The sequence below is a fragment of the Sceloporus undulatus genome, chromosome 1 (assembly GCF_019175285.1).
Source record: "Sceloporus undulatus isolate JIND9_A2432 ecotype Alabama chromosome 1, SceUnd_v1.1, whole genome shotgun sequence".
In the NCBI taxonomy this organism is placed as follows: domain Eukaryota; kingdom Metazoa; phylum Chordata; class Lepidosauria; order Squamata; family Phrynosomatidae; genus Sceloporus; species Sceloporus undulatus.
Window position 1 is genome coordinate 207,244,353 of NC_056522.1, and position 27,355 is coordinate 207,271,707.

The following is a 27,355-nucleotide window of genomic DNA, read 5'->3' on the forward strand; positions in this document are numbered from 1 at the left end:
CAGAATTCCAAAATCCCAAATATTCCCTTAATAACTCCCTTATCCAGAATTCCAAAATCCCAAATATTCCCTTAATAACTCCCTTATCCAGAATTCCAAATTCCCAAATATTCCAAAATCCAAAAGTGTCCACATGGGTGGCTGAGAGAGTGACACTTTTGCTTTCTGATGGTTCAGTGTATACAAACTTTGTTTCATGCACAAAATTATTGAAAATATTATGTACAAACTTACATTCAGGCTATGTGTATAAAGTATACAGTGGTGCCTCGGGTTACGAAATTAATTCGTTCCGTGGCACCGTTCGTAACCCGAAAAGCCTTCGTAAGCCGAATTGCCATAGGCGCTAATGGGGAAAAGCCGCGATTCCGTGCGAAAAAGCCGAAAAAAGCACCAAAAGTTTTTTCGTAACCCGAAAAAACATTCGTAACCCGGAACAATGTTTTCCTATGGGATTTTTTCGTATCCCGAAAATTTCGTAACCTGGGTATTTCGTATCCCGAGGTACCACTGTATATAAAAATGTAAAGGTAGTTTCTTGACATGAATGTGTAGTCGTAACTGACTGTAGGGGCGGTGCTCATGTCTGTTACTAAGCTGAAGAGCCAGTGTTGACCAATGACTGCTCTGGTGGTCATGTGGCTAGCATGACTGCACTGAGTGCTATTACCTTCCCACTGAGAAGTGGTATCTATTTATCTACTTGTACTTGCAAGCTTTCTAAGTAACCCCATCATGCAACACTCAAGCCTTGAACTGCCAACCTTCTAATCTTCCGATAATCAAAATTGGCATCTTAACCACTAAGCCACTGCATCCCTTAAGGTGTATATACATAAGTATGTACAAGGTATAAGCATACGTATATACACATAAGGTGTATACAAAACATAAATGAATTTTGTGTTTAGACATAAGTCCCATCTCCAAGTCATCTCATGATTGAGCATAGGCGAATTCCGCCTATGCTCAAGCCCCATTCATTTGAATGGGGCTCGCCTTTGCGCCCCACATGTTCCCCACGGTTTGAGCGCATACGCTCAAGTCTGCGTAAAGCGCACTTGTGTATAATGTGGGTGCACTGTATATGCAAATAATCTGAAAAAGTCCAAAATCCAAAACATTTCTGCTTTGAAGCATTTCAGATAATGGAGACTCAACTTGCAATAGATTTTGAGCACTGAGAAGGGCTTTGCTCCATAATGTAATACTTCATTAAGTACTATGTTTGTAGTTTTAATTTTAATTCCACTTCCAACCAAGCAATGTAGGCAGTAATAAAGGTTCATGTTGAAGCAACCCTACTGATCCTCTTAACAGAGATTCCTGAAGTCCAAATCACTGGAAGGGGCAAATAGTGAGTGTCACTGCTCCATACAAACCAACACCTAGATTTATGGTTTGTATCACATCGCTGTACAATATTTAAAAATCATATAAACTATCAAAACACAATAGTGAACAATAATTTAGTTTCAACAAAACTTGCTAAAGAATTGATTAGTCTCTCTCCTGCACAGAAGTAACCTTTTATAATGTACATGAATATAGTCATGATAATTAATTAGGCATTGCTCTATAATTGCAATGAGCCAGAGTGGTGTAGTGGTTTGAGTGCTGGACTAAGGCCCTGGAGATCAGGGTTCCCTACTCAGTCATAGGAACCCACTGGGTGACATTGGACAAGTCACATACTCTCAGTCCCATTAAACATTGCCCTTAAGGTTTTCATAAGTTGTAAATGACTTCAAGGCACACAAAAACAATACAACTGCTAGAAAAAGCTTCCAACCATGATGTCCCAGAGGCTTGCTACCATGTCTACTATGAAAGTATCTTAGATCCCCATTAGGGTTGCCACATTATATCAATCCAAAGAAAAATGTCTAGGAATATGAAATGAAACAGTACTGCCAATGTAAGGCCGACTGTTTCATTTTTACATTTCAATATGTAACAGAACAGTATAATACATTACAGTTAAACATGGCCATGTGTGTTTGTTTTTATATTTGTTGCCAATGCTTATCATGTTAGCAATTTTCTCCCCAAAATTATGCATTACTGCACAATGTTTACATATTTTCATGTGCATTTCTCCTAGTATACAGTGGGCCCTTACCTTACATGGGGGATCCATTTCGGAGGGGGCCCCCCCTTGCATAAGGCAAAAAACGCATATGCTTAAGCCCCATTGACTATAATGGGGCTTGTGCTCATGGTGCAGCAGAGTGAACACGCCATTCATTATTTTGCAGTACAGCTTCAACATAAGCTGAATGCTGCGTATAGTGCGCCTTCGTATGGTGTGAGTGCCCTGTATACTTTTTTGCAAGTTTTCAAATGGCTAGGTATCTTAGGCTATTTTTTAAAAAAAGAAAAAGAGGGGACGGGAGGAAACGAAGCAATTTCCTATAAGATATGCATTTTAGATTTTATTTTCATTAATGTACACATTTTGTGTGCATTTCCCTCTAGCATTTGTCCTTGTTTTGTTTTTTTTGATAGGTAAACTGCACCACAAAAGTTTGGAAAATGTATATTGAAGTGTAACTATTTCAGTATGCTTCTTGGTCTGGCAAGTGCCAATTAGATACGTTTGTATTAAAAAGGCAAATCAAACAAATTTCTCTTCTCATCTGTATCTCTTAAATGTATGTCAGTTTGACAGAGGGTGCATCCACACTGCAGTTATAGCAGTTTGATATCACTTTAATTGTCATGACTCCATCCCACGGGACCTAGGGTTTTGTAGTTTGGTGAGAACTGCAGCACAAGGGAGTGGATTGCTGTTCTAGCAGAGATTTTTAAGTAACTCCCCAAGATAAAAGCTAGAATAACTAAACAGTTATATACATAAGTATGCAGCAGGTTAATATATAGGAACCTTAATGTACAGCAATCTTAAACTTGTTTTCTCAAGGCCTTTTAATTTCATTGGGACTTCTATTTAGATATGTATAGGCTTGGAGTAATAAATACCACAAAGTTGGATTATTTCTGTTGCTTTTATCATTATACATTTCTGTAATCCAAGTCAGAGTGAGCCCAATTATCAGAGAAAGTAGAACAAAAGATAAGTACTGTATTCACTTGTAGTATAAAAATTTGTTCATTAAAAACATTAAAAATATGGTTAAAACCAACTAATATTAAAAACAAAAACAAATTTCCTTTGATATATATTTGCTAGTTGAAGATACCATGTTGATAGTGGTGGATATATTGTGAAGGTAGATTGTATATAAGGAGATACCTCCTGCACCCCTTAATGGTTGTGTAGAAGAGGCTTTCTTCACCACACAATCAGATAATAAGGAACAACCACTAAGATTCCCTCTTCTACACAACCTTTAAAAATACAGTTTTCAATCTGGTAACCTTAATTGTAAAAGGATTTTTAACAGGAACACACTGTCCTTCCTAAAGGTTTTCCAGCATATTTCACACAATTCAAATAATATATATATATATATATCTTTTTTGCAAAAGTCACTTCTCTATCTGTGCATCTGTATGTAAACTTTACCCAAAGCAGCTCAAGTGATGCAAAAGCTATGGAGATTTGTTCTGTTTACTATTTCGACAGCTGAAATTGAAAATGTATTAAGAGCAGCACTCTATTGCTGTGGGACTATGCTACTGGGCCTTTAGATGTAAAAGGGTGAGCTCTCGCAAGGCCACCCACTCACAACCACAAACCCATGTGCCCTGGCTTTCTGTCACTTTGAACATGGATGGGAAACAAGTAACCCTTCACATGTTGCTAGACTGTAATTCTCTTCAGCCTTCACTTTTATCTATACTGAATGATCCTGATGGGAAATGCAGTCCCACAGTATGCGACATACATCTTTCATAGCCAAAGATAGTTATCATTTGCCTCCCTCAAGGTGTTCTAAGTTTTGCTGAGAGAATTACACAAAATAGGTGTAGTACCTCCTAAGCAAACTAATACTACTATATTATTTTTGATATAGATTCATCACTGAGGCCTGGAATATAGTTTGTTAGTCGAGACTAGAGATGTGAAGGCCCGTGGGGAAAAATGGGGGGGGGGGGGGGCCATGTTTTTTCTGAAGCATGCTAAAAAAAAAAAATGCAAAATTTTTTTCCCCCTTTCCCTTTTTTCCCCCCCCCCCCCCCCCAGAATAAATGGGAAAATACATTTAAAAATGGTAAAGAATGAAGAAAATGAAGAAAATCAATTATGGAATATTTTATTTTAGCATGCTTCAGGAAAAACATGGACAAAAATGTTCCCCCTCCCTGTGGGTCTTCATGACTCAAGACCCCAACCCAACATAAATAACTCTGGGCACAACAATGAAGTGTGCATGTGTCCTCAAGGGTGTTTGTCAATTTATGACCACCTCATGAATTTCACAGGATTGCCTATGGCCAGGAATACTCAGAGGTGGTTTTGCCAGTACAGTACCTTCCTGTGAAATATAGCTTACAGCATCTGGAATTTGTTGACAGTCTCCTATGCACATAATAACCAGAGCTGACTCTACTTAGATTCCAAGATGAGACAGGATCTGGTACCTTTAATGTATTTGGAGAAGGCCAATACTGATGCTCTTTGAAATATGAAGAAAGAGTTATAGTAGGCTCTTGTTACCTGCTGGAATTTGTAAAAAATCTGTGAATGCTCCAGTCCCATGAAATACAATGGCATTGTAAAATGGTGCCCATTATATAAAATGGTAAAATTATAGTTTGCTATTTGGAATCTATACTTTTTTGGAATATTTCCAAGCCGTGGATGCTTGAATCTGTGGATAAAAAAAATCAGTGGATATAGAGGACCAACTGTATTATATAGTAGTGAGACACATACTAAAAGTAAAAAAAAAGTAAAACAAAATTGAATTGCACTTAGGAAAAGTAATTAATTCTTGAGATTCTCAAAATGGTCATGGAAGAAGAAAGCAAGTATGAATTACATACAGGTTTAAACTCTAGCAAGTTGTCTGGAGCACCCAAAAAGAGGAGCAAAATTGTTAATTTATTATGGTGTATTTTTCAGTGTTGGGGAGGAGAAGAAGTGTTGCAGAATTTTCTGCTTCATATACAAAAAAATGACTTTATTGTTCTTGATCACTCTGCTCCACTTAATGGGGAGGGGATTTTATTGCCTTTCTTCAGCCAGCAAAATCTCTTTGGCCAGCCCAGCCACTTAATTATCACATTCAGAATGGGAGCAAGACTTAAAAAGTCAAATTGCTTCTTTAGCATGGTGGCTATCCATCCTTTTGTTATGCAGATTTTGAACACACACGTACACATGTGTCAAAAAGAACAACCAGTCACAGGAACTGGTGAAATAAATAATAGTTTATGTTATGGAAGATATATGAAGGGCATTTTTTTTTAAAGAGCCTCATTGCTTCGAATAAATTCTGTATTTTAGTATACATTTTGGGATTGTGTTACAGTAAATGAAAATGAAAAAAATACAGTAGAAGAAAGAAAGAATGCCATCTTATCTTTCTCATATATATATGAATGACATAATGTAAAATATAACAAATACCAAAAAAGGCCTGATCATGCTGGTATTAAAAGTACTAGAATGTTGATAATTTAGGCCCCTAGTAGCTCCTTTACATGCCTGGCTATTATCTGTCTCAGCTGCAGAAACCTGCTGTTCTAAAGGCAATAAGAATTGAAACATCTATAGTGTTAGCACCTGGGTTATTTATCATTAAGGCTAACTCTGCTACACTACATCTTCTTATACCCGATTTAAAGGAAGATAACACAAGTATGGTTAATTTGCCTCTCTTCTTTATATATATGGTGTCATGACCCACCACTGCTTTGTCCCATGGGGGGGGGGAAGAGAGGGGGAGGAAGGAAGTGGGACACACACACACACACACACACATCCCTAAAATGAAATCTGCAAGAAACTCTCCCTCAAAATTCCATTAATAACCTCTTGTAGCGTGTTTAGGTTGCAGGGTCTGGAACTAAGAATGTTTTAATCTCTTTCAGCAAAACAATGTCTCATAATGATGTACAGGACTATTGCTGTACTGATGAAGAATCATACATAATTCAGCACCTTTCACTTGGCACCACTCTGATATCCTCATTAGTCGTGGCTCACGGTGGCTGTCAGATGGTGTCCATGCGAACGCAGGCATTATATTGTCTTTGAGATGTGCAGCTGCTTCCATGACACTGCCAGTATATAAAAACATGACGCCAGTTTGTTTTATTTAGTGCTAAACCTTCCAGTTTGTAAAAACAAGGCTGACACAGAGCCTGACATGAGGCAGTGAAAATAATTAGCTCTCATTTTCTCAGCCTCCTATTTCCTTCTCCCTGCTGTGTTCCCTTTCCACTAAACCACCACATGTCAGTCGAAATGGGAGGCAATTAGTGGGCTCATTTCAGTCCCCACAACTGTGCTGAAAAGAAAGTATTTATGATGGCACAATGAACAGCTGAAAGATTAAATAACATTTGCCTTTTGAAAAGAAAATGACTTCTAGCTAAATGGGCAATTTTTGATTATTCTCAAACAAGCTTAGAGTAGTTTGGTTTAAAAAAAATACAAGAAAGGAAAATGAGTCATTTTTAGGTGAAAGAATCAAATAAAACTTGACACAGTAATGCAAATAACTGATGTTTTATTGCAAAATATGTAAATGTGTTATAGCCTTAACAATGGCCCCTGTCTTGGGTCAAGGAAGACTACTGCCAAGTAGGCGCTGGTATAGAAAAGGTTGCTACATGGCAGCTTTAATTAGTATTAGTATTATTGTTTGGGATTTTGTAGGGTTTTTTTTTTTTTTTAGAAAAATGGTTTTAGGTAAAGAGGTGTCCATTAAAACCAATCCATAAATGAACTGCAACATCAGCATATGTGTAAGTTGTTGGTTTTGGTGATGGTAAGTGCCTCAGCTAGATTCAGGCACACATCCTAATTCAGTCACAATTTTGGCTGAGAACTACAGAATTAAGACCCAAGTGTAATTAAAATGGGCAGTATTTTCTTAAAAGAGGAAATCATGCTTTGCTTGCTGTTCTCTTTGTCTGAAGCATTTGTGAGGTGGAATGTATGCATAATAATGAATTGCTTAGGTGCTACAAATAGATGTTGGTCTCTATAGCCCCTTTTAAACAGTAGATTTCAGTGGCTAAGATGTATAAAATTCTAAGAGGAGAAATTATATTTCACTAGGAGCTGTTGGGGTTTCTGAGTTTCCTCTTGCTTAGGTAACTGCAAGAGAGGCATATGAAAAGATCTGGTTCTTAAATCTGTTCCATGACCATGTATGTGCTTACATGGATTTGACACAAGTGCACTGTTGCAAAATAGCATTTTGAAGCAGCAGAGATTCCACATTGCTTAGGATGAGGCTAAATACAGATACTTGGTTTTGTTTCAGAGTGTTAATTTATAAGTACTCTCACTTTTAAAGAGTACTAATTCATCATTAGTTTGCTGTTGTGTGGCTCCAAGTCATTTCTGATTTATGATGACCCTAATGCGAACCAAATGCAAGCAATCAGAAGAAAACTAGGAATGGGAAGGGCAGCCATGAAAGAGCTAGAAAAGATCCTAAAGAGTAAGGACATATAACTGTTAGAATTGTCTAAGCCACTGTATTCCCCATCACCTTGTACAGATGCAAGAAGTGGACAGTAAAGAAAGTTAATAGAAAGAAAATCAATTCATTTGATATGTGGTGCTGGAGAAAAGTGCTCAGGATATTGTGGATCTCCAAAAAGATGAACAAATGGGCTCTTGAACAGATTAAGCCTGAAATCTGGAAGCCAAGATGATCAAGCTGCGGCTGTCATATTTTGGCCACATCATGAGAAGGCTCCTATTTTGTGCCACGGAAAAGCCAGATTGGGGGTGCAGCATGCAGTTGCCATGGCCCCGATTGGTGAAGATGGAGTAGATCCACCATGGTGTGGCTATTTGAATATTGAATACTCAGTTATTATTTCCCATTGGTTTCCTATTATTATAAACCTTGCAGAACCAGGCAAGTCAAAAATCAAAAACAGGAAACTCTATATTTAACATAACCATACTTCATCCCATAACAGATCTTGTTTTTTTTTAAAAAAATGTAAAAACGCAAGTTCATAATCTTCTTAAAAGCAGATTAGTCTGTTTCTGAGATGCTACTACAATAAATATATGTTGAGATGGATTCAGTTATATTCAGCATAGTTTTGCTAATGCTAGAAGAAAAGGGACGGTTGGGCCTCTGTGATTCCTCTTTCCTCATTGTATGCCCCCGAAATGCTGCTCTGGGTGGTAAAAAATAGGGGAATGAGCAAAGAATCAGCATCCATTCTCCAGCAAACAGCCTTCCCCCATTTCCTGCCATAAATGGAAAGAGCTCTGTGTTCACTGTGATCCCACCAAATACTACTAATATTTAACTTACTGTAAGTGTACTTCCATTGGCGAGACAGCATGGTGTAGTGGTTTGAGTGTTGGACTAGGACACTAGAGATCAGTCTTGGATTCCATGCTCAAGCTTAAAAACCCACTGGGTGACCCTGGGCAAGTCACATTCTCACAGCCTCAGAGAATGGCAATGCCAACCCTCCTCTGAGGAAACTTGTCAAGAAAACCCTGTGATAGGGTCACCTTAATTCAAAATGACATGGAAGCGTGCAAACACATGCATGTGCACACACACACACCAACAGTGTACTTCCATTGCAGGGCCTACATAGCCTACTGGCACCAGATCCCATTTGATATTGGAAGCTAAGCAGCATCAGCCCTAGTTAGTACTTGGATGGGATCCTGCCAACAAATACCAGGTGCTGTAGGCTATATTTCAGTGGAAGGAACTGGAAAAACCACATCAGAGTATTCCTTGAGTTAAGACCCCCCCCCCCAAAAAAAAACCCTCATGGGGTCAAGAGGCGACTTGAAGGCACAAACACACACACATTTCTATTTCCTTCAGCTGTGACAGCTAACAACATTTTTGTTTTAAAAACAAGGTAGAATTTGCCCCTGTTGCTTGGAGGTGTTCTAAAGTTTTAACGAAAATATTTCCTATATTGGGACCAGAGAAAAGGGTTATGCCATGGTGTCCTGAGCGAAGTACTTCTTGTTGCCTGGGGTAGGAAGAGAAACATGGCTGCTGCCATCACTCCCACATTATTATCACATTCTCCCTTCCCTCAACTTGCCCCTCTCCTCATTTGCCACTACCTTTCCCCTCTCATCTCACCTCACCTCGCGTGACTCCTGCCCGCCTGTCTAACCTCTGTGTAAAGTTCCTCACTTTGTCTAATGGATAGGTCAGCCTAACTCAGGGTTCTGCCATTTTCCCATTAGTCCTATGATACCTTTTTTAAAAAAAAGTAATGAGTAAGGCAACTTCAATAATAAAGTCGAAGAGCAAAAGAATGAGTAACTAATTTTCTTGGTAATGTTAAGGGTGAAAATTTACTGTTGGAATATTTGTTAATGCATTACAGTCGGTCCTCCTTATCCACAGATTATTTTACCCACAAATTCAAGCATTCACGGCTTGAGAATATTTTTAAAAATATATAAATTTCAAATAGCAAACACTGACCTTATATAAACAACATTTTAGTATGCCATTGTATTTAATGGGACTTGAGCATGCACAGATTTTGGTATCCATGGAAGTGCATGTCCTGGAACCAAACTCCAGCAGATACCTAGGGCCCACTGTACAAAACGAATTACTTTAATCTCCCAGGTGTGCTTAATTCACATAAATCCCCATTGATGACACAGGATCCTATTTCTAAGAAGACAAGCTTTACATTTTCAAAATGGCACAAAACTTAAAGTTTGGATGATTTTTGTTGTTGTTTTGTAAAATTAAAAAAAACCCTGAATGTTAGCACATCTACTCTCAGTGAACTGCAAAATGAACAGAATAATGGCTTCCAAAGCATACACAGAACTCCATCAATAAAAATGTTAATTAACACACTGCAGTTGGAAAATTAAATCAGTACAACAAAGCATGTGCCTTAATCCTAAAAAGATGTGCTGGTTTATTATATCCCTATAACTCCCAAGTAGATTATTCTCCATTAGTTTAGTGGAAGATATAGTTCACATGAGGCTTAAGTCTGAAATTTGGATATACAATCTACCTTAGCCAGAATGGAATGCAGGACAAGATACCACCTGAAAGGACTCAACTGGGAAAAAGTCATATGAGATAAATGTATAGAACTGAGACATAACTGAGGCATTTCCCTGTAAGACTAAACTTGTAAATTTCAAGCTTTTTCAATCACTTAATTATGATAAATGACAACTTCTATTTATTTCCTGATTATGTATTTTCCAGTCTGCTACTGCAAAAGGCAGAGTGTATTCATGTTGTTCGCACTTACTCAGCACATACTGCACAAATTTGGCTGCAGAGAGATGTCAAAGTGCTTTCTGCACCTCCATCATGAAAAATGTAACTCTTGATAGAGATTTTTCTGTACTAAGGAATAACATAGAGTCTTCTCTGGAAAGCTGTGATTCTGTTACTCTTGCCAGCCGTAATAGCATACTGATATTACCCTTGTCCATTATTATTCTCTGTTCTCCTCTCTCAGAAATGAAGAGGAGACACATGTCATATCTGTGCACAGTCTACACTAATCCACAAATATTTTCATGTCACTTGGAGGCAATGACCTGGTTTGGACCTTCAATTACTGGCCTGCTAAACTATAATTTAGTAGTGAGGAATGAGCAACAGGGCATTCCATTCTCCCCTTATCCTTCCCTTGGAGTTTCTTTCTTGTTTGCAACCTGGTGGAGTTAAACCACAGTTAAGACATTATTTCTGAAACCGGAAACTTTGGTTTAATGTCAGTTTACTAATCTGGTTTTTAAACCACTTTTGGAACTTGCTTTGTGATTCTGGTCAGCAACTGGCCAAGGCCAACCAAATGTATTTTGCTGCCTGAGGCAAAGGATAAGCTAGAACATAGCCTTCTTCCTTTCCACATATGGACACAACTGGGAGTGACCATTTGAATCTAACTTCAATACTAGAAATAGGACAGTCAGGACCAGACAAAGATGGTTGAGGCCTTGGAGCAGCTCCAAAAACATGTGGCCCTTGGTGTTCATGTGTGAACATTTTTAGGAGTGGTAGCATAGAAATTAAGTTAACAAATAAATAAATAATCAATAAAATGCAATAGATGGAAGCACAAAGGTCTTCACATGTTAATCCTTATAAGATTAACAGTTGGTCCCAGTGGTTTTTAAACTCTTTCAAGTAACACACAAAATATTAGTGAAAGCAAAAACATTGAGTGACTCAGCAAGTGAATAGGGAAAAAGGGATAGCAGGTCATATTTCCCCCCTCAGCACTGGGACCTTAGCTAGTAAGTGAACTGGAGCAATTGCATTCATTGAACTATGAATCATCTTGCCTGTGAGCAATGTCCTTTATTACCATTAAGGAAAGCAGGCTAGTTAAGGGAACTCAAGACAGGTCATCTGGCAGAGAAGAATGGCCAGGAGGACGGTTCAGCAACTATCATTGCTCTCTCCACATCCAATATTTGCATCCTAAGCTAAATGGCTCATTCTACCCATGGCTAACCCTGTAATAGACATTAAACCACACTTTCCCATTTTAGATATACCAGTTAACTGTAGTTTAATTAAACCAGGATGTAAGGCACAAGGACATTGGTTGTACTGATGGAGCATGAAGTTCTTCTCTGAATGTTGCTTTTAGTAGTACTTTCCATTCTCAATTAATTATAAATCTGGCATTAGAAAAACATATAAAATTTTTATTTTTTTAAAAAAATTAGAAAATTAATGTATCCCAGAGTAAGGTAGGCTGGAACTTCTCTGTTCTACATGGAGCCTTTCCGCATTCAGGGAGTTTTTGACAGGAGAGAGCATGCAATGCTGTGATCCATTCTTGTATTCTCAAGAACAGTCTTACAACAGATAAGTTACACAGATGTTCTGCTTTGTTTTTAGCATTCTGGCAAACTGAACAAAGTGTTCTTACCAAGCAAATGAACATCAGGAGGAGTCACACTAGAACATATACAAAAGTATGCAGACTGGGAATATCTGTGGGGGAATTGCCCTATGAATGAAACCAATAATAGCATCACCCCATCATTTCTTTACCTCAGGTCCATTTCCAGGCTTTAAATGATAACCAAAAACAAGCTCAAGATTCACCACTTTCTCTTCACTCGCCTCATTGTCACTTGCAGCATCCTACCACAGAAAGAAAGAAAAAATAGTCATTTTGTTTCAGCTCTAAGTTTTGTTTACATTCAATCAAGACTAGTATTTGGCAATCCGAATTAAATCATTTACCACTCTGAATATAATTTAAAAATTCTGACCCATTTTAAAGCATGAGTATTAAAAAAGGAACTTTGCACTTTATACTTTTTGAAAATACCATCCTTTATCCTAGGAACAATAAGGAAGCTTTCATAGAGGGTACACAACAAAAGGAACTTGTCCTGGAAGTCTTTAGATTGTCAAAGGCACCAGATGTCATCTCTTCTTGAAAGCTAACCAGGGTCAGGCCTGGCCAGTACTTGGACAGGAGGCTGCCAGGGGTGTAGGCTACATTCAGAGGAAGGCAATAGCAATAGCAATAGCAATAGCAAGCCACCTCTGATTATTCCTAGCCTAAGAAAACCCTATAAAATTCATGGGGTTGCCATAAGTTGACAGAAGACCTGAAGGGACATACATATTTTGATTTCACCATCGCAGATATATATCCCTGCGGACCAGTGGTGTCACAAGGAGGGTAGCAGGGGGTGCGGACTGCACCAATTGACACCATAAAAGGGATAACATCAATGATCCCCAAACATCTGCCTTTGGGCAGAAGCAGGCTGTGGCATTTGCCTGTGTTGCTTTAAAACTCTAAGGAAATGGTGTGAGTTGGGTCAGGCTCAGTGGGAGGAGAAAGGAGAGTTTCCAGTTTTAAATAAACAAACAAATAAATAAATATTAAATAAAAAATAATGTTTTGAGTTCTTTTACACTTTTCTTGAAAAATATCATCCTTTACCAAATTTTCTTTACCCAAATGAAATTATGTATATATGAATACATTTAGATTGTGTGTGTGTAAATTTACAGCGCTTTATAAATAAAGGTTAATAATAATAATAATAATAATAATAATAAGCTACTGTAGTTTAAATGCATAATTTTAATTTTGCCAGTTTGTGTCACAACTCTTGCCATTACATTCAGTAATATACCAGAATTAGGATTTATGAGTAACATTAATACAAAAACCTTGATTAAGGATTCTGTAGGGTGTGGTATGGGAGGAGGTCAATGAGGGGACAACATCATGGCTTACCAAACCTAGTGGAACCACTGCTGCAGACTAACAATGTCCAATATAATCCTAAATGGATTGTAGATACAAACAACCCACAACCCAATAAAATCCCAGTAGGTGAAATCCAGCATTGTATGACTGAAAGGTAAACTCATTCAGTTTTCCCTCTATTTTTTCCTGGTGAAGACTGTTACCTACCTTGATCCTCAAAAGGGAGAGGTGGGATACAAATAAATATATTGTTGTTGTTATTGTCATTATTATTATTATTAGTACAGTAGTATATGTTTTACTGAGCTGCAATAGACGATAGGACTCACTAAAAATGAGAAACCTTTCACAAATGCTGCAGGAGTTGACTTGATTCTGGATGCTTCCTTCCCCTATCCCTACTGCAGTCCAGTAAGTTTTAGCTACAAATATCCAATAGGCCCTCAAAACCTTCTGGAGAGGCTATCTTGAAGGACACAGTGGATTGTAGCTCCAACACAAGGGCACAATCACAGTGTGAAAATATTTATCATGTTAAAATACTGACATTGGGAGCATAAGTATTTCTTTCCCCTATATCAACTCATTTTAACAAGTTAAGTAAAATCATAGTTACCTTCATCAGAGGTGGAAAATGAAACATGTTGAGATAATCCTGACTTAATTTCTCAATGGCAGTCTAAAAAGAAAAAAAAGGAAGAATATGAGGAATTATTTATTTATATCATTTATTTGTATCCTACCTTTTCCCCACTGTGGGAGCCAAGGCATATTACAATATACATTAAAACAGGTTACAGATAAAATCAACCACTATATTAAAAACACAATTAAATAAACTATCAGATTAAAACAGCACTGAACTAGAAGCATTTAAAACTCAACAATGAGAATCAAAGTTCAGCATTCTTCATTACAAGATCCTTTTTGAGTACCTTGTTAATGCCAGAAAACCTATCTGAATAGAAAGGCCTTTGCCTGGGGCTGGGAGGAGGGCAGACAAGGGCCCTGCCTAGCTTTCCATGGAAGGGAGTCCCAGAGCCTCTCTAGATAGGATGGTGACAGTGATGGGACAAGAGTAAGGCCTCCCCCGAGGATCTCAAATTACAGGCAGGCTCATGTAGGGAGATGCAATAATTCAGATAGCCTGGACACAAGCCATATAAGACTTTTTATGTCATAACCAGCACTTGGAATTATGTTCCAAAATGGACTGGCAGCCAGGGGAGTTGTATATTCCCTGTAACCAGTCCCAGTCAAGAGTGCAGAGCTGAGTGTACCACACAGAAGATACAGGGATTAAGGTACCACACAACATATACAGCTATTTCCCCTATAAAGGTAAGTCAGCCAGAGCAGGGCTAAATTCCATATGCAGGCCCCTATTATATTAGTGGCTAGGAGAGGTGGAGAGTAGCAGTCTTGCAAACTGTAGTGGATAGTTGCATGTTGCCCAACATTTCCATTACATCTCCCCCCCCCCCTTTTTGCTGCTCTGGACCTTTGTGGTCAATACAATGGTGGACAACTCACAGAACCACTTATCCAACGCCGATGGCCCAGGGAACTGGAGGCTCCAGGAATTGCCTGACAATACTGTATGCCACTGCCAGTCTTGAATCAAAAAGAGTATATGTTCCTTTTGGAGTCAAGTTGGCTATACCCACTAACTATCAACTGGCAAAAGCTTAGGCTGTGTCAGTATAATATTTGTCAAGAAAATGCTAACTACTGAATGCAGTGGAGGCAGAAGCTTGTCTCAAATGTGGATTCATTCTCTTTGGCCACTGGTGCCAACAGAGGGAGGCTCTGCATTCATCACAGGTGCTCTTCCCTTAAACTATAGCTGCACCAGTGATGGCTTCCATGTCAGTGGGACATTGAATCCACTCCAAAGGTTAGTCAAAATCAAAGAGCTATCCATGGTGCTGATCCTGTTTCAAGGATAGCATTCTGCACATTGGAATAGCTCCTTTAAATTTCAGTGTAAAAGCTGGACTGACATGGAAGCTCACAGGACTATACTGAACCAAATCTGAAGAACCAGAATCAGAGGAACTAGTTGTTACTGGCTAGAGCAGTGAGGAACTGTGCCTCAGCACTCTCCTGTTCCTTCTTATTCAAACCGTGCACCATTGAAGGCTTAAGGTTTTCATCCTCTAAGCCAAATGCCCTCCTCCGGTCTGAGTTCCATGGCTACTTGGCTTCCCTGCAGTTTTCGCAACGTCTAGTGCCAGCCAGCTGAGCCTGTGCTTTCACAGATGTACACGGTATGTTCATGTACAATCCTGCCCCTTGATTTACATTTATAACATTTGTATGCCACCTTGTAACATAAAATACATGGCACACATCAAAACTCACAGGTCCCCAATATTACTTTTATTTATTTTAAACATGCTGGAGGTGGGTATAGGTTGGTATCAGCTGCAGAAGCATGAACCATTTCAATGTACTGAAATAAATGAGAATTTGAGGTGGAGACCTTCTGTCAGGAGAGGCCTCCTCCTAACTCTGCCCCATCCTCATTGAGCCTCCTGCAGTATCTACACAGTGCCAGTACTTTACCACCTGAGAGGCTCAGTAGGTTAGCAAAGGGATTGAAAAAGTGAGTCTCCCCCAAGGAATCCCCAGATTCACCCTTTTCTGGCCAAAAGGAGGGTGAATTGCCAATCCTGGAAACCTTCAAGTAGAACAATTTACCTTTTAAATAGGCTTCAAGTCATCCTAGTACTATTTAATGTGAAAGAAGTACCCACTAGTGAGGGTCCCAGGGCTGTAAAGTGGATCCTGGACCTGCTGCAGTTGCCTGCCCCTGGTTTAGAGTTATGAATATGGAATAGTCTGTGAGAGATGCATTTTTGAATCCTACTTCATACAAAACTTCATAAAACAAAGTTCAGAAAACCAGTATAGTGACAGAGGAAAAGTAGTAAAAATATTTGGGACCTGGGAGATCCAGATTTGAGTTCCTGGATAGCCATGACGTTCTCTTTCTCTTTCAGCCTGATCTACCTCAAAGGGATGATATGAGAATGAAGTGAAGGAGAGCCAAGTATGCTGTCTGGCACTTACTGAAGTAAAGATGGGATATAAGCATAACTAACTGTAAGTGATGGTTTTGGTAATTAATGGTGGGATACAAACCGCCATATAGTACGTCTTCTATACGTACTAGGGTTAGGAAGGGGCGGTGCTTCCGCACCCCCCTAACCCTAGTACGTATAGAATACGTACAACATGGCGGCGCCCCTTCCACATGGGGGCCGCCATGTTTACGTACTGGACGCATAGCATCCAGACATGTCGCAGCGTCTATGACGTCGCGAATGTGCCAGCGGCGCCTCGCGACGTCATAAAGGCGCCGCAAAAAGAAGCTCCAAAATGGAGCTTCTTTTTTGCTCCGCGCGGCAGCCGCGCGGTTTGGCTGCTGCGGGTCCCGCACGGAGCAAATGGCGCCGGCAGGAGACCGCCGCAAAGCGGCGGTCTATATCCCGCCAATGAGAGTTTAACAGTCTTAATCTGCATCCCATGAAATTCTAATCTTTTGGTTTCTTTTCCTTTTAGGGTGAAGGTTGCTTTTGTCTTAAGTTGTCAGGAGTTTAAAAAAACATTTTACTACACGAAATGTATTGTTTCAATAGCTCCACTAACAGCCAAGGTTTTAGGTACCTTCAAATGAATGATGTGGCCTTTGGAAGCAATCCCCATGTCCTTCAGGTCCTGTTCTTCCAGAAGAAGCAATCTTTTTCCTGTGATGTGATGCTCTTTAAACAAGCTGGCATATATACTCATCTCACCAGATGTGTCATCTTAAAAAGAACAAGAAATGGTTCAGAAATCTGGACAGTAAAGTCAGCCATTGCAAACTGGGTTTCTTCTCCAATGTTGTGGACCAGCATAGTCTAACAGGGGATTGACTGTCACTGAGAGGCCCACAGATCTAGAATTACAACATTGGAGAATTGCAGTTGATACATATTGCTTTTCATGCTCCAAATATTCCAGATTACAGAATTTCCAGAGCTCCATATTAGCATACATATTTGCACAGATTTATTTTATTGCTTTAACAAGCTACCCTCTCATATGGTAACCTATCGATTCAACAAGATTCCAATTGATGAACCATATTCTACTTGGGGAATTAGAGAAATAGAATGCATCTGCACTTCAGAGCTGCATCAGTTTCATACCATGTTAACTGCAATGGTTCCATCCTCTGGTATTAAGTATCACTTTGTTTTATTAGTCTTTATCCATTAACCTTTACTGACCTGTGACTGAAATAAATCATTCTCTCCTTTCCTTTCAAGTTAAATATACAAGCAGCCTTACCTTTTTTAACAAGCTGTTGCATCCAAAAGTACTATAAAGGAAGGACATAGATGTTATGATTTTAGACATTAAAAACTTTATTACTTTTCTCCTGAAATATATTTTTAAATAAATTGATGTATTAATGGCAGGCAATCAGCAGTAAGAAAGTTAATACCAACATACAGAAGTAAAAAACAGGATAAGAATATTATTTAAATTTCTATTGATGCAATATTTTAATGTTTTTCTAAATATGGATTGTATGTACAGTATGTTCATAGTAAGGGAGGGTGTTAATCAGGATACATGGGACAGCAGCCACTGTTCAACCTGATCTTAACAACCTCCTTCCTGGAAAGGACAGGTGGATGACCTCTCTCTCTTTCTGTGTCAATCTCTTTGTGTGCCAAGCTGTCTTCTCCTGAAATGTCTCCCAGCTCCTTTTCCACTGCCAGTGTTTGTTATCTGGCATACATGGCTAACCTACAGCCCCATGGAGGAAGTTTCAAGAGACAAGCAGCTTTGGTTAGAACACCACTCCTCAGTCTGTTCCACTTGGAGAGAAAACTGAAGGGTGAAATGGAGTGGATGGTTTTCCAAATCCTCCAGCTTCCATTAGCCCCATCCAACATGGCCAATGACTTAGATGGTATTGGAGATTATATAAAAAATTATAATGCAACAGCACCTGAAAGGCAATAGGCATTTTATCCCACCTTGGATCCTCCAGGCAGCTTACTTAAAGGATGGCTTCTTAGTCAAATAAACAAATCTGACCCCATTATTGAAAACTACTTACCACATCTTCTTCAGTCCATGCGCAGATATCAAAGGAAGGCAGCAACTACATAAGAAACAGGAATTTAAAAGTGTTTCTTTTCTTATTTTTCTGTCCCTCCATTTTTCTTTAGTAGTTCCCCACCACCACATATTCCTTACAAAGTAATTAACAAGGCAATCTGTCTTGAGGGATTACTGGAACATGGATGATACAAGATAAAGTATCTCCTGATATGAAACAAAACCATTCAGCTAGGCTATTTACATTCAGTCTAGGTTTTTGTTATCATTCTTGATAACTAATTGTAACAAGGCATTGCATTTTTTTAAAAAGCTAGTACATTTTACAGGCCAGATTAATATTTCAGTCCTTGTTTCTCCCAATCCATGATGAAATCATATTGGAGCTAAACCAAATGATCAGGAGCCAACCATGAATTAATCAATATGAAAAATTCTAATTTGGACTTGCTTTTAGGCTTGTAAACTTAGTATTGCGTAGGCTGTTTGAGATTCACATTTCAATATTTTTGAGCTATGTAAATTGTAATGAATGTTTAGCTGATTGCCTGTTAAAAAACATCCTGCAATGATGAAGAATGTCATTTCAAAAGAAATGAACACTTAGATTTGATTCTCAGATTTGAAAAGAACTATACACTTTAGCAATAGATTAGATAACAGCAGGAATATATTAGAGTAGCTGGATGTTCTGAGAATGAAACCATGGCGAATCAAAGTTGGCAATTTCAGTAGCAGAAGGCTATCCTAGCATATAGGAACTTCTCACTGGTTTTCTGGCAATGCAGTGTATTAGAGCTGGCAATGCTATCCCAATCCAAGAATATAAAGAGAGACACACACATTGGAGTAGGCAGCTGCCCAAGATCAGGGAAATGCACAGCTCGCCTCCACCACCATCTATGAAATGCTGCAACTGCCTACTGCTGAAATTCCACAGAGTGGTGGCATCCAAAACAAACCAACAAAAAAGTCATTTTCACAAAAAGTTCCACTTTACATTTGTCAAGTGGAGAGCACACGTCTTGCCTTGGAGAGCCTTAGTATTTCTGGGAAAGATAAGTGTCTTCCAGTCAAGGCACACATTCTCTGCACACTCTCTGGGAAAACAAAGTGAAACAAAAAAATAGGGTCCCTCCCCAAACTGTCCCACTGATTGGCTAAATGATGACAGTGTAGTAGAGGCAGCAAAGGCATAAGGGATCCTTTGGGATGCCTAGAGGGGCAAGCCCCATGTTGTTGTGGTTGTTGTTAGCTGCCCTAGAGTGGACCCCGACTCAAGAAGACCCTGTGGATGAGATATCTCTAACACCCCGTCCTCCACTACTCTACTCTGCTCCTGAAAATTCAGGCCCATGGCCTCCATGATTGAATCCAGCCATTTAGTATGGCGTCTTCCTCTCTTTCTGCTACACTCATCCCTTCCTAGCATTGTCTTTTCTAATGAGTCATGCCTTCTCACAGTGTGGCCAAAGTATGACAGCCTCAGCTTGATCATCTTTACTTCCAGGGAGATTTCAGGCTTTATCTGCTCAAGGACCCATTTATTTGTCGTTTTGGTTGTCCATGATATCTTCCCCAGCACCACAGTTCAGATAAGTTTATTTTCATCTAATCTGCTTTTTTCACTGTGCAGCTCTTGCACCCATATATAGTGATGGGGAATTCAATGACCTGGACAATTCTTATTGTTCAGTTGTATATCTTTACTCTTGTCTAGCAGTGGTATCATGGGGGTGGATTTGCAAATGACACCAGGTGACACCCAGAAGAGGGCTGACACCTGGTTGGGCCCACCTCCCCTTTGGTATGAGGGGGCACATGGACATCCTTGCTGGCTGCTGGTCCTTGGGTTTCCTTCCCAGGGGAGAAAGCCCAGGGATGGAGTGGCAAGCGCACAACCTTCCTGCACCAAGTGACACCACAATTAATGCTGTCACTGTTGTCTAATTCTTTCTTAGCTGCCTTTCCCATTCTTAGTCTTCTTCTTATGTTAATAATCCCTAATATGACATAACATAAAACTACTCTTCAGTATTGGGATCATTACCTAGCCAAGCCAGGTGAAACCACACACAAAGAGAGGTATCAGCAGGCTTAGGAAAATTCTGGGGTATTATTTAGGCAAGTCTTATTAAGGGAAGAATAGACTTTGAGAATGGGGGAAAATCCAAAATACGTAGCTAAGGGGGACTAAGTATTCTCACTGTGGCACAAAATAGTGACTGAACAGAGTGAGGGTTCACTAGAAAATAAGACACAACAAAATTCAAAATCCACAAAAGAGTGGTACCTTTATTAGGCAACTGAAATGCAAAATTACATCATGCAAAACATTTTACTAAGTTGTTTTTTTTTTAATGTATATATTTGCACCTAATAAAACCCCACTGTTTTATTTTATTATGGTTTGTTCTTACTTTCCAAAAAGGAGTGCTCACACTTTTGATTACAGGTGTGCAACATTTATGTAATTGTTGTGGTGTTTTGCTTGGCTTCTAAAAAAAATTACTATTATTATTTTGCCTTGTGGTTTGTTAACTGTAATAAAGGCTTGACTGACTGACTGACATCATGCAAACTTTCAAAGCTCCACTGGGTTCTTCATCTGGCAAAATATATTTTTTAAATCTTTTAAAAATCTTTTTAAAAATACTGGAGAAAAAAAGTGATGGTTTTTGAGTCACAGGTTTACAATTTGTATCAGATATTATATCTGAGCATGTAGTGGCTTGAATGTTGGACTAAGACACTGGGAGAGCAGGGTTTAAATCCCCTTTCAGCCATGGAAACTGTGTGGATGACCTTGGGCAAGTCACACTCTTTCAGCCTCAGAGGAAGGCAAAGGCAAATCCCCTCTCAACAAAGTCTGCCAAGAAAATCCCATGACAGGTTCATTTTAGTGTTGACAACTATCAGAAATGATTTGAAGGTATAAAACAACAATAACAAGGAGCTTAAAAAAACACTCCCAAAAGCAGCGCCATGATGATTGAGTATCCTCAATGGCCTTTATAAGTTATGGATTCTCAAGCATCAGTTGTAGAAGAGGAAGATAATATGAAGGCACAGGTGGGGAGGGTGGGACTGCTTGCTTGAATGGCTAAGAGCTCATATAGGATTTTGGGAGGAGGAGACGACTGGCTGGTTAAAACCCTTGAAAACCCTTAACAAATCTACAAAGGTATGCATTGTAGACCTCCCACTTATTAAGATCTTGTTGGTTTCATTCATCCTAGAGCACAATTTTCATGTAACTAATCAAACATCATGTCACAACCTTTTATTTGCAACCCATTGATGAAGGGAAATTAAACTCAGTAGTTTGATACCATGTACCAACAGGGTCTATTGGAAAGTTAAATTCCCCATTCAGTAAATAATGGTCAGGACCACAAGTGCGATTACCCTTTCCCAATTCATTTGCACTCGAATTCACCATCATCCACCACAAAGTGCAGCACCTTTGTTTCCAACAGTTCATCTTTCCCCATAGTTCACTCTTTTCCAATACCCTTATAATGTTGCTTGCAAAGATGGAACCAGCCTTACAAGAAAGAGCTGATGTTAGTATGAGCCAGCTATTGCAACACACTTGGAGTGGAGCTCTCCATAAAAGCTGCTTGGCTGGGGCAGAATGATATTGCTAAACTCCTTATTGTAAGTCAATATACATTTCCATAAGGTGCAATGTCATATTGTGTGGTGTCTATTTGGAAGAAAGGCAGCAGGTGGCTAGATCAGGGTCCAGAACCTTTAGCACCCTAGAATATTTTGGACGTCAGCTTCCAGCAGCCCCAGCCAACATGGCCAAGGAGAAGGGATTCTGAGTTTAGTCCAAAAGATCTTGTGGATCAAAAGTTGCCCACTCCTGTTCCAGTTGTCCTGTTTTTTTGCCATTATGATCACTTGGACTTATGGTGAACCTATGAACCAGAGACCTTCAAAACCCTTGGTCATCAACAACTCTACTCAGGTCTTCCAAACTCAGAAATGTGGCCTCCTTGCTAGAATCAGTCCACCTCTAGTGTGATCTTCCTGTTCTGGACAATCCTTATAATGCACAGTTTCAGTTGCCATGTTGTTGGAGGTAACGAGGTAGAGCATGGGAAAAGCAAATTAACTATGAATGTACTTGAAGAAGGGAGAAGCTATTGAATGCAGATGATCTGCATGATTAAACACTGTAACAAAAATGTTCGTTATCTGATGGTATGGTTCAGTGTTTGTTCTTCTCCTGGAAGACACAATGTTTTGTCCATTGCTTATGAAAATAGGAATTGATCAAAATGATGCAACCTTAGTTCCATTTTTGGTCACAAGGAAAGGGGGAAAAACAAGTTCAGTTATCTGTGTAAGACTTAATAGCCTACAGGTCCAGATCCCATCTAATCTGAGAAGCTAAGCAGGATCAGCCCTGGTTAGTTCTTGGATGGGAGACCGCCAATGAACACCAGGTGCTGTAGGTGTTGCAGTTTCAAAGGAAGGAACTGGAAAAACCACCTCTGAGTATTCCTTGCCTAAGAAAACCTTATGAAATTCACAGGATTGCCATAAATTGATAGGTGACCTGAAGGCATCCCTAATCTCTGCCATGGAAACATGATTGAGGACAGAAGAGTTTTTAAACCTGCAGGTTCTCAGATGGGACAAAGACTTCCTGAAAGATTCTAGGAGATGAAGATGAGCCTCCATGACTCCTCTTGGCCCAAAGCATACTTTTGCTACCTGACAGCCACATCTTGCTCTGTCCTAGACTGGTTGCCATTTCCTTTCACCCAGGACTTTGGTGGCACATTCACTCTCTTGTAGGTAGGGGGCAGCAGAACCTAAACTCTCGCTGAGCAGCACCTTCAGCTACAGATGAGAAAAGAAATATCATCCAGAATCCTGTATTGGCTTATACTTAACTAAGTAACTAAGGGCTGAAACAGATGGCCCTGAAGAGGCTTTCACATCGCCCCTTTGAGTGCTGGATCAGGGCCCCATCTGGCTATTTGCCGGCTCAAAAAGAGGTGGCAAATGCCACTCCTTTCTGAGCTGGCAAATAAATAAATAAATAATAAATAACTTTATTTATATACCGCCCTTCGAAACATCAGGGTGGTTAACAGCAATATTCAATACAATTTATAAAAACAATACCATTAAAACAGTAATAAAAGAACTTGTGCCAGATCACAAACAACTGACAGAGGGGGGAAGAGGACTCTCAGGGCAAAGAATCAGGGGTAAGCCTGCTTGAAAAAGAATGTTTTTAGCCCCTTCTTAAATTGGGCCAGGGAGGTTGCTGAACGGAGCTCGATGGGCAGCGAGTTCCAGAGGGTGGGGGCCGAGATGGAAAAGGCCCTTCTAGTGGTGTTAACCAATCTAGCCTCCGGAACTCTTAACAAATGCTGCCCGGTGGATCTGAGTGTGCGGGGCGGATTGTACGGAGAGAGGCGGTCCTTTAAGTACCCTGGGCCCAAGCCATTTAGGGCTTTATAGGTTATAACCAACACCTTATATTGCGCCCGGAAGCGAATAGGCAGCCAATGTAGGTCTTTTAAGACCGGTGTTATATGACTGGTCCTAGATGTATTAGTGACCAGTCTTGCTGCCATATTCTGCACTAATTGCAGCTTCCGGGTATGGTACAAGGGTTGCCCCATGTAGAGCGCATTGCAGAAATCCTACCGAGAGGTTACCAGAGCGTGTGCCACTGTTTCTAGGTCCCCCTGGCTCAGGTAGGGATGCAGCTGGCGTATCCGCCGAAGCTGATAACAGGTGCTCCTGACCGTTGCGTCCACCTGAGATGTAAGGTGCTGTTTTCTGCCACAGCTTTTCACTACTCCTGCGGCATGTGGCATATGAACCAGTCGAGTGTGCAGTGTGATGCCAGCTAGAGTGCAGCATCGGGACATGTGCCATCTAAACGACACACCTTCATGCTGCCACTCACTGTCAGTCTGTTGCTGACCTAAGTAACCTCTCCTCCAAACCTAACCCCTCCAAAGCTGATGGAAATATCATTCAACCATGCTCTGGTCTTTGGTAGAACGGACCTCCTTCTCCCCATTCAACTGATGACCTGTTGCGGGGCAAGTTACACTCATGGCAATACTGTCAAAATGTGACTAAGTATGAATCGCAATTACAAAACACAATTAAGTAACTATTTCATATTAACAACCATTACTTAATCAAAATGTTGACACAACTGCCATGATACTAACTCTCCCACTCCCTGGAACTAAAAATGTCATATCAAGGAGGTGGGAGAGGTGCTGCTAGTAACAGGAAAGGTACTAGTTACCTCTCTCTTTAATGAAATACTGACTGCTCCAAGGAATTCCCAAAGAGATGAGGCACATACAGTAGCATCAACTATTTGCTATGGGTTCTGGGACACAGCCCAAATTCTAACAGCTGATGCAAACATACCATCGGGACTCTCATTTATACACTTCACATTTTTATTCAGGACTACAGATTCCCCCCACCCTTTTTTTTTTTAAACTGTCAAAATATTTATTGTAAAGTCAGAACTGGAAACAAACAGAGGAAAAGGCAAACATTTCACAAACAAGATTTATGACACCAACTTGGGGGGGGGGATTCCTTACATTGCAGGGTGTTCTGTTAATAACTAGAAAAGCAAATCCATTATATGGAAGAAGCAAGACATCACATAGTTAAATGTTGAAATGAAAAAAGAAAGAGAGACTAACTACAAAAGGTCTTGCCATGCAAGTATAACATTTCACATTCCATACAAATTAGATATTCTGTTTACACACTGCAGTAGTTTTGGCACAGAGTTCACGTGGCACAGCAGTTTTTAGAAAATCAAGTTTGAACTTTTCTAAACACTGTGAAAATACTTTCCATTTATATTTTCAAACATGTCTGGAATACAAATAATACTGTTTCCTTATTAACCAGTATAAAACATTTCAACAGTGCAAAAGCAAAAGCAAAAAATAAAAATAAAAAAGTAGTGTGCTATGTCAGACTCCAATAGAGAGGCATTACAGATTTCAGAAACAACCTCACAGGTTTTCTACAGTTTGCCTCCATGATATTTGTGAAATTATTCCTCACTTTTCAAGAAGTGTCGATTACATTAAAGTATTACAAAAAGTAAGTTAAGATACTTTCTTCCCCAATTTCTAACAGCAGAATAGGTTTTATGGATTAGAAGCTACTGTTGCCTTATCCTACTCAATAGATTCACTGAAGTTAAAGTGTGAAGGTGGTAATCAATCCAGTGGTCTACTGTGAGTGGTAGGTTCTATACTGTACAAAAGGTTTGGTGTTGTTTTTTTAAAGCAGTTCTTAAAGTAGCAAGAGTCTATGAACCTGCACATTCTTTATGATATGGCAGTATCTTAGTCTGATTCATCCTAGCCTTCTACATCTTCCACATTTGGTCTTGTGGGAGATGTGCTGATCAGATGGTCAAGTATGCTTTGCTCCAAGTGGTGGTATAAATAAATAGATAATACTATAAATGGTATAAATATAACTCAGCACTTAAATCAAGTTTAGATATTCCCTCACTCCAGAACATAACGTGCAAACAAGTTCATTGTTTCTTTTGAACTATATATGTAGTGTATTATTTTTGTCCGGATATGGTTTGTGGCATGTAGCCAGCATAGTGTAGTGGCCTGAATGCTGGACACTAGGAGACCGGGGTTCAAAATCCCACTCATCCACGGAAACCCACCGGGTGACCTTGGGTGAGGCACATTCTCCCAGCCTCAGAGGAAAGCAAAGGCAACTCCCCTCTGAACAAATTCCTCAAAACTATGGGTGGAATCCAAAGCATTCCTTCCACTGACAAAGCTACCTCTCTCAATAAAAGGGGAAAGGGGGCTAGACAGACCTTATTGAGTGGAATCCAGCATCACAAGATCCACTCACACAATGCAAATTCTCTCCCTTCCCTTCTGCAGGCTCCTTCAAAACCTGAAGAAGTGGGAACCACTACCACTGCTATACACCTCTGACCAGATTTCTGGGAGTTACAGAGATTGCAGAAGTGAATTAAGTTGCATTGAATGGATGGGCCTTTGTTTTTATGCCAATTAATTCCACTACATAAGTCCTATTTGACTGTGTCAGTGAACCACTGGGCCAGTTAATATATAGACTACAATGATGGCTCTACCATATCTATGTGTCTGAAAAACAATTTCCTGCATATTCATGCTTAGCAATATTTGGTGCTACCTGCACACAGAACATAGTAACATAGTTGAACTTTGTGCTGTGGTATATCAAATGAGGTCACTCAAGCACTGCACTTTAGTAGTGTGTAAATATTTAACTCGGAACACTCAGCACTACAGTAAAACTTCTTATGGCAAATAAGTGGGTAGTGCTTATATGCCAAGGAGCTATTTCAGCTCTTCGTTCCCTAAAAGCAACCAACATCTTTATGGACCAAGTTCTTTGGGTGTTTACAGCACAGATCAACCTATCAAGTGAGCATATTAAATCATCAGAAAGTGTTTGACATTACTGGAGGCATCATACAATAGAAATGAGGTTCATTGGCACCAGAGACATCTGGTTTTAGAATTAAGGCTGCAAAAGTATGTGTATTTTACCTGAAAGCAAGCCTCACTGAACACAATAGGACTTAGTAGGCATAGATTTGGGCTGCAGGATGATGGGATACTGCAGTATATACTTGTCTTCACATCAAAAAATTTAAGCCCCAAAATGGGCTTCAAAATCCTAGGTAGATGTATATATGGGTCAATATGGTAATACTTCTCCGTGGGCCTTGGGATAGCTCTGAAAAGGGGGGGGGGGGGGAGGGAATTCAGAGGTCTCCATTCCCCTTTTTGCAAGCCATCAGCCTTGGGGAAAGTTGTAGGAAAGGGAGGAAAATTGGAGGTCTGTGTCCCCCCCC

General features: G+C 39.7%; 1 protein-coding gene across 3 annotated transcripts in view; it reads right to left on the bottom strand.

Annotated features, from left to right (window-relative positions):
* The window catches only part of MAP3K20 (mitogen-activated protein kinase kinase kinase 20), a 150,232-nt gene that overhangs the window by 10,513 nt on the left and 112,364 nt on the right, over positions 1 to 27,355 (bottom strand). For all 3 annotated transcript variants that reach the window (XM_042446716.1, XM_042446714.1, XM_042446715.1), the window contains 5 exons: positions 18,449 to 18,493; positions 17,668 to 17,698; positions 17,002 to 17,141; positions 13,946 to 14,008; positions 12,147 to 12,239 (listed from right to left, as the gene is read on the bottom strand). In XM_042446716.1, the coding sequence (XP_042302650.1) occupies positions 12,147 to 12,239; positions 13,946 to 14,008; positions 17,002 to 17,141; positions 17,668 to 17,698; positions 18,449 to 18,493 (372 nt within the window). The remainder of the gene's footprint in view (positions 1 to 12,146; positions 12,240 to 13,945; positions 14,009 to 17,001; positions 17,142 to 17,667; positions 17,699 to 18,448; positions 18,494 to 27,355) is intronic.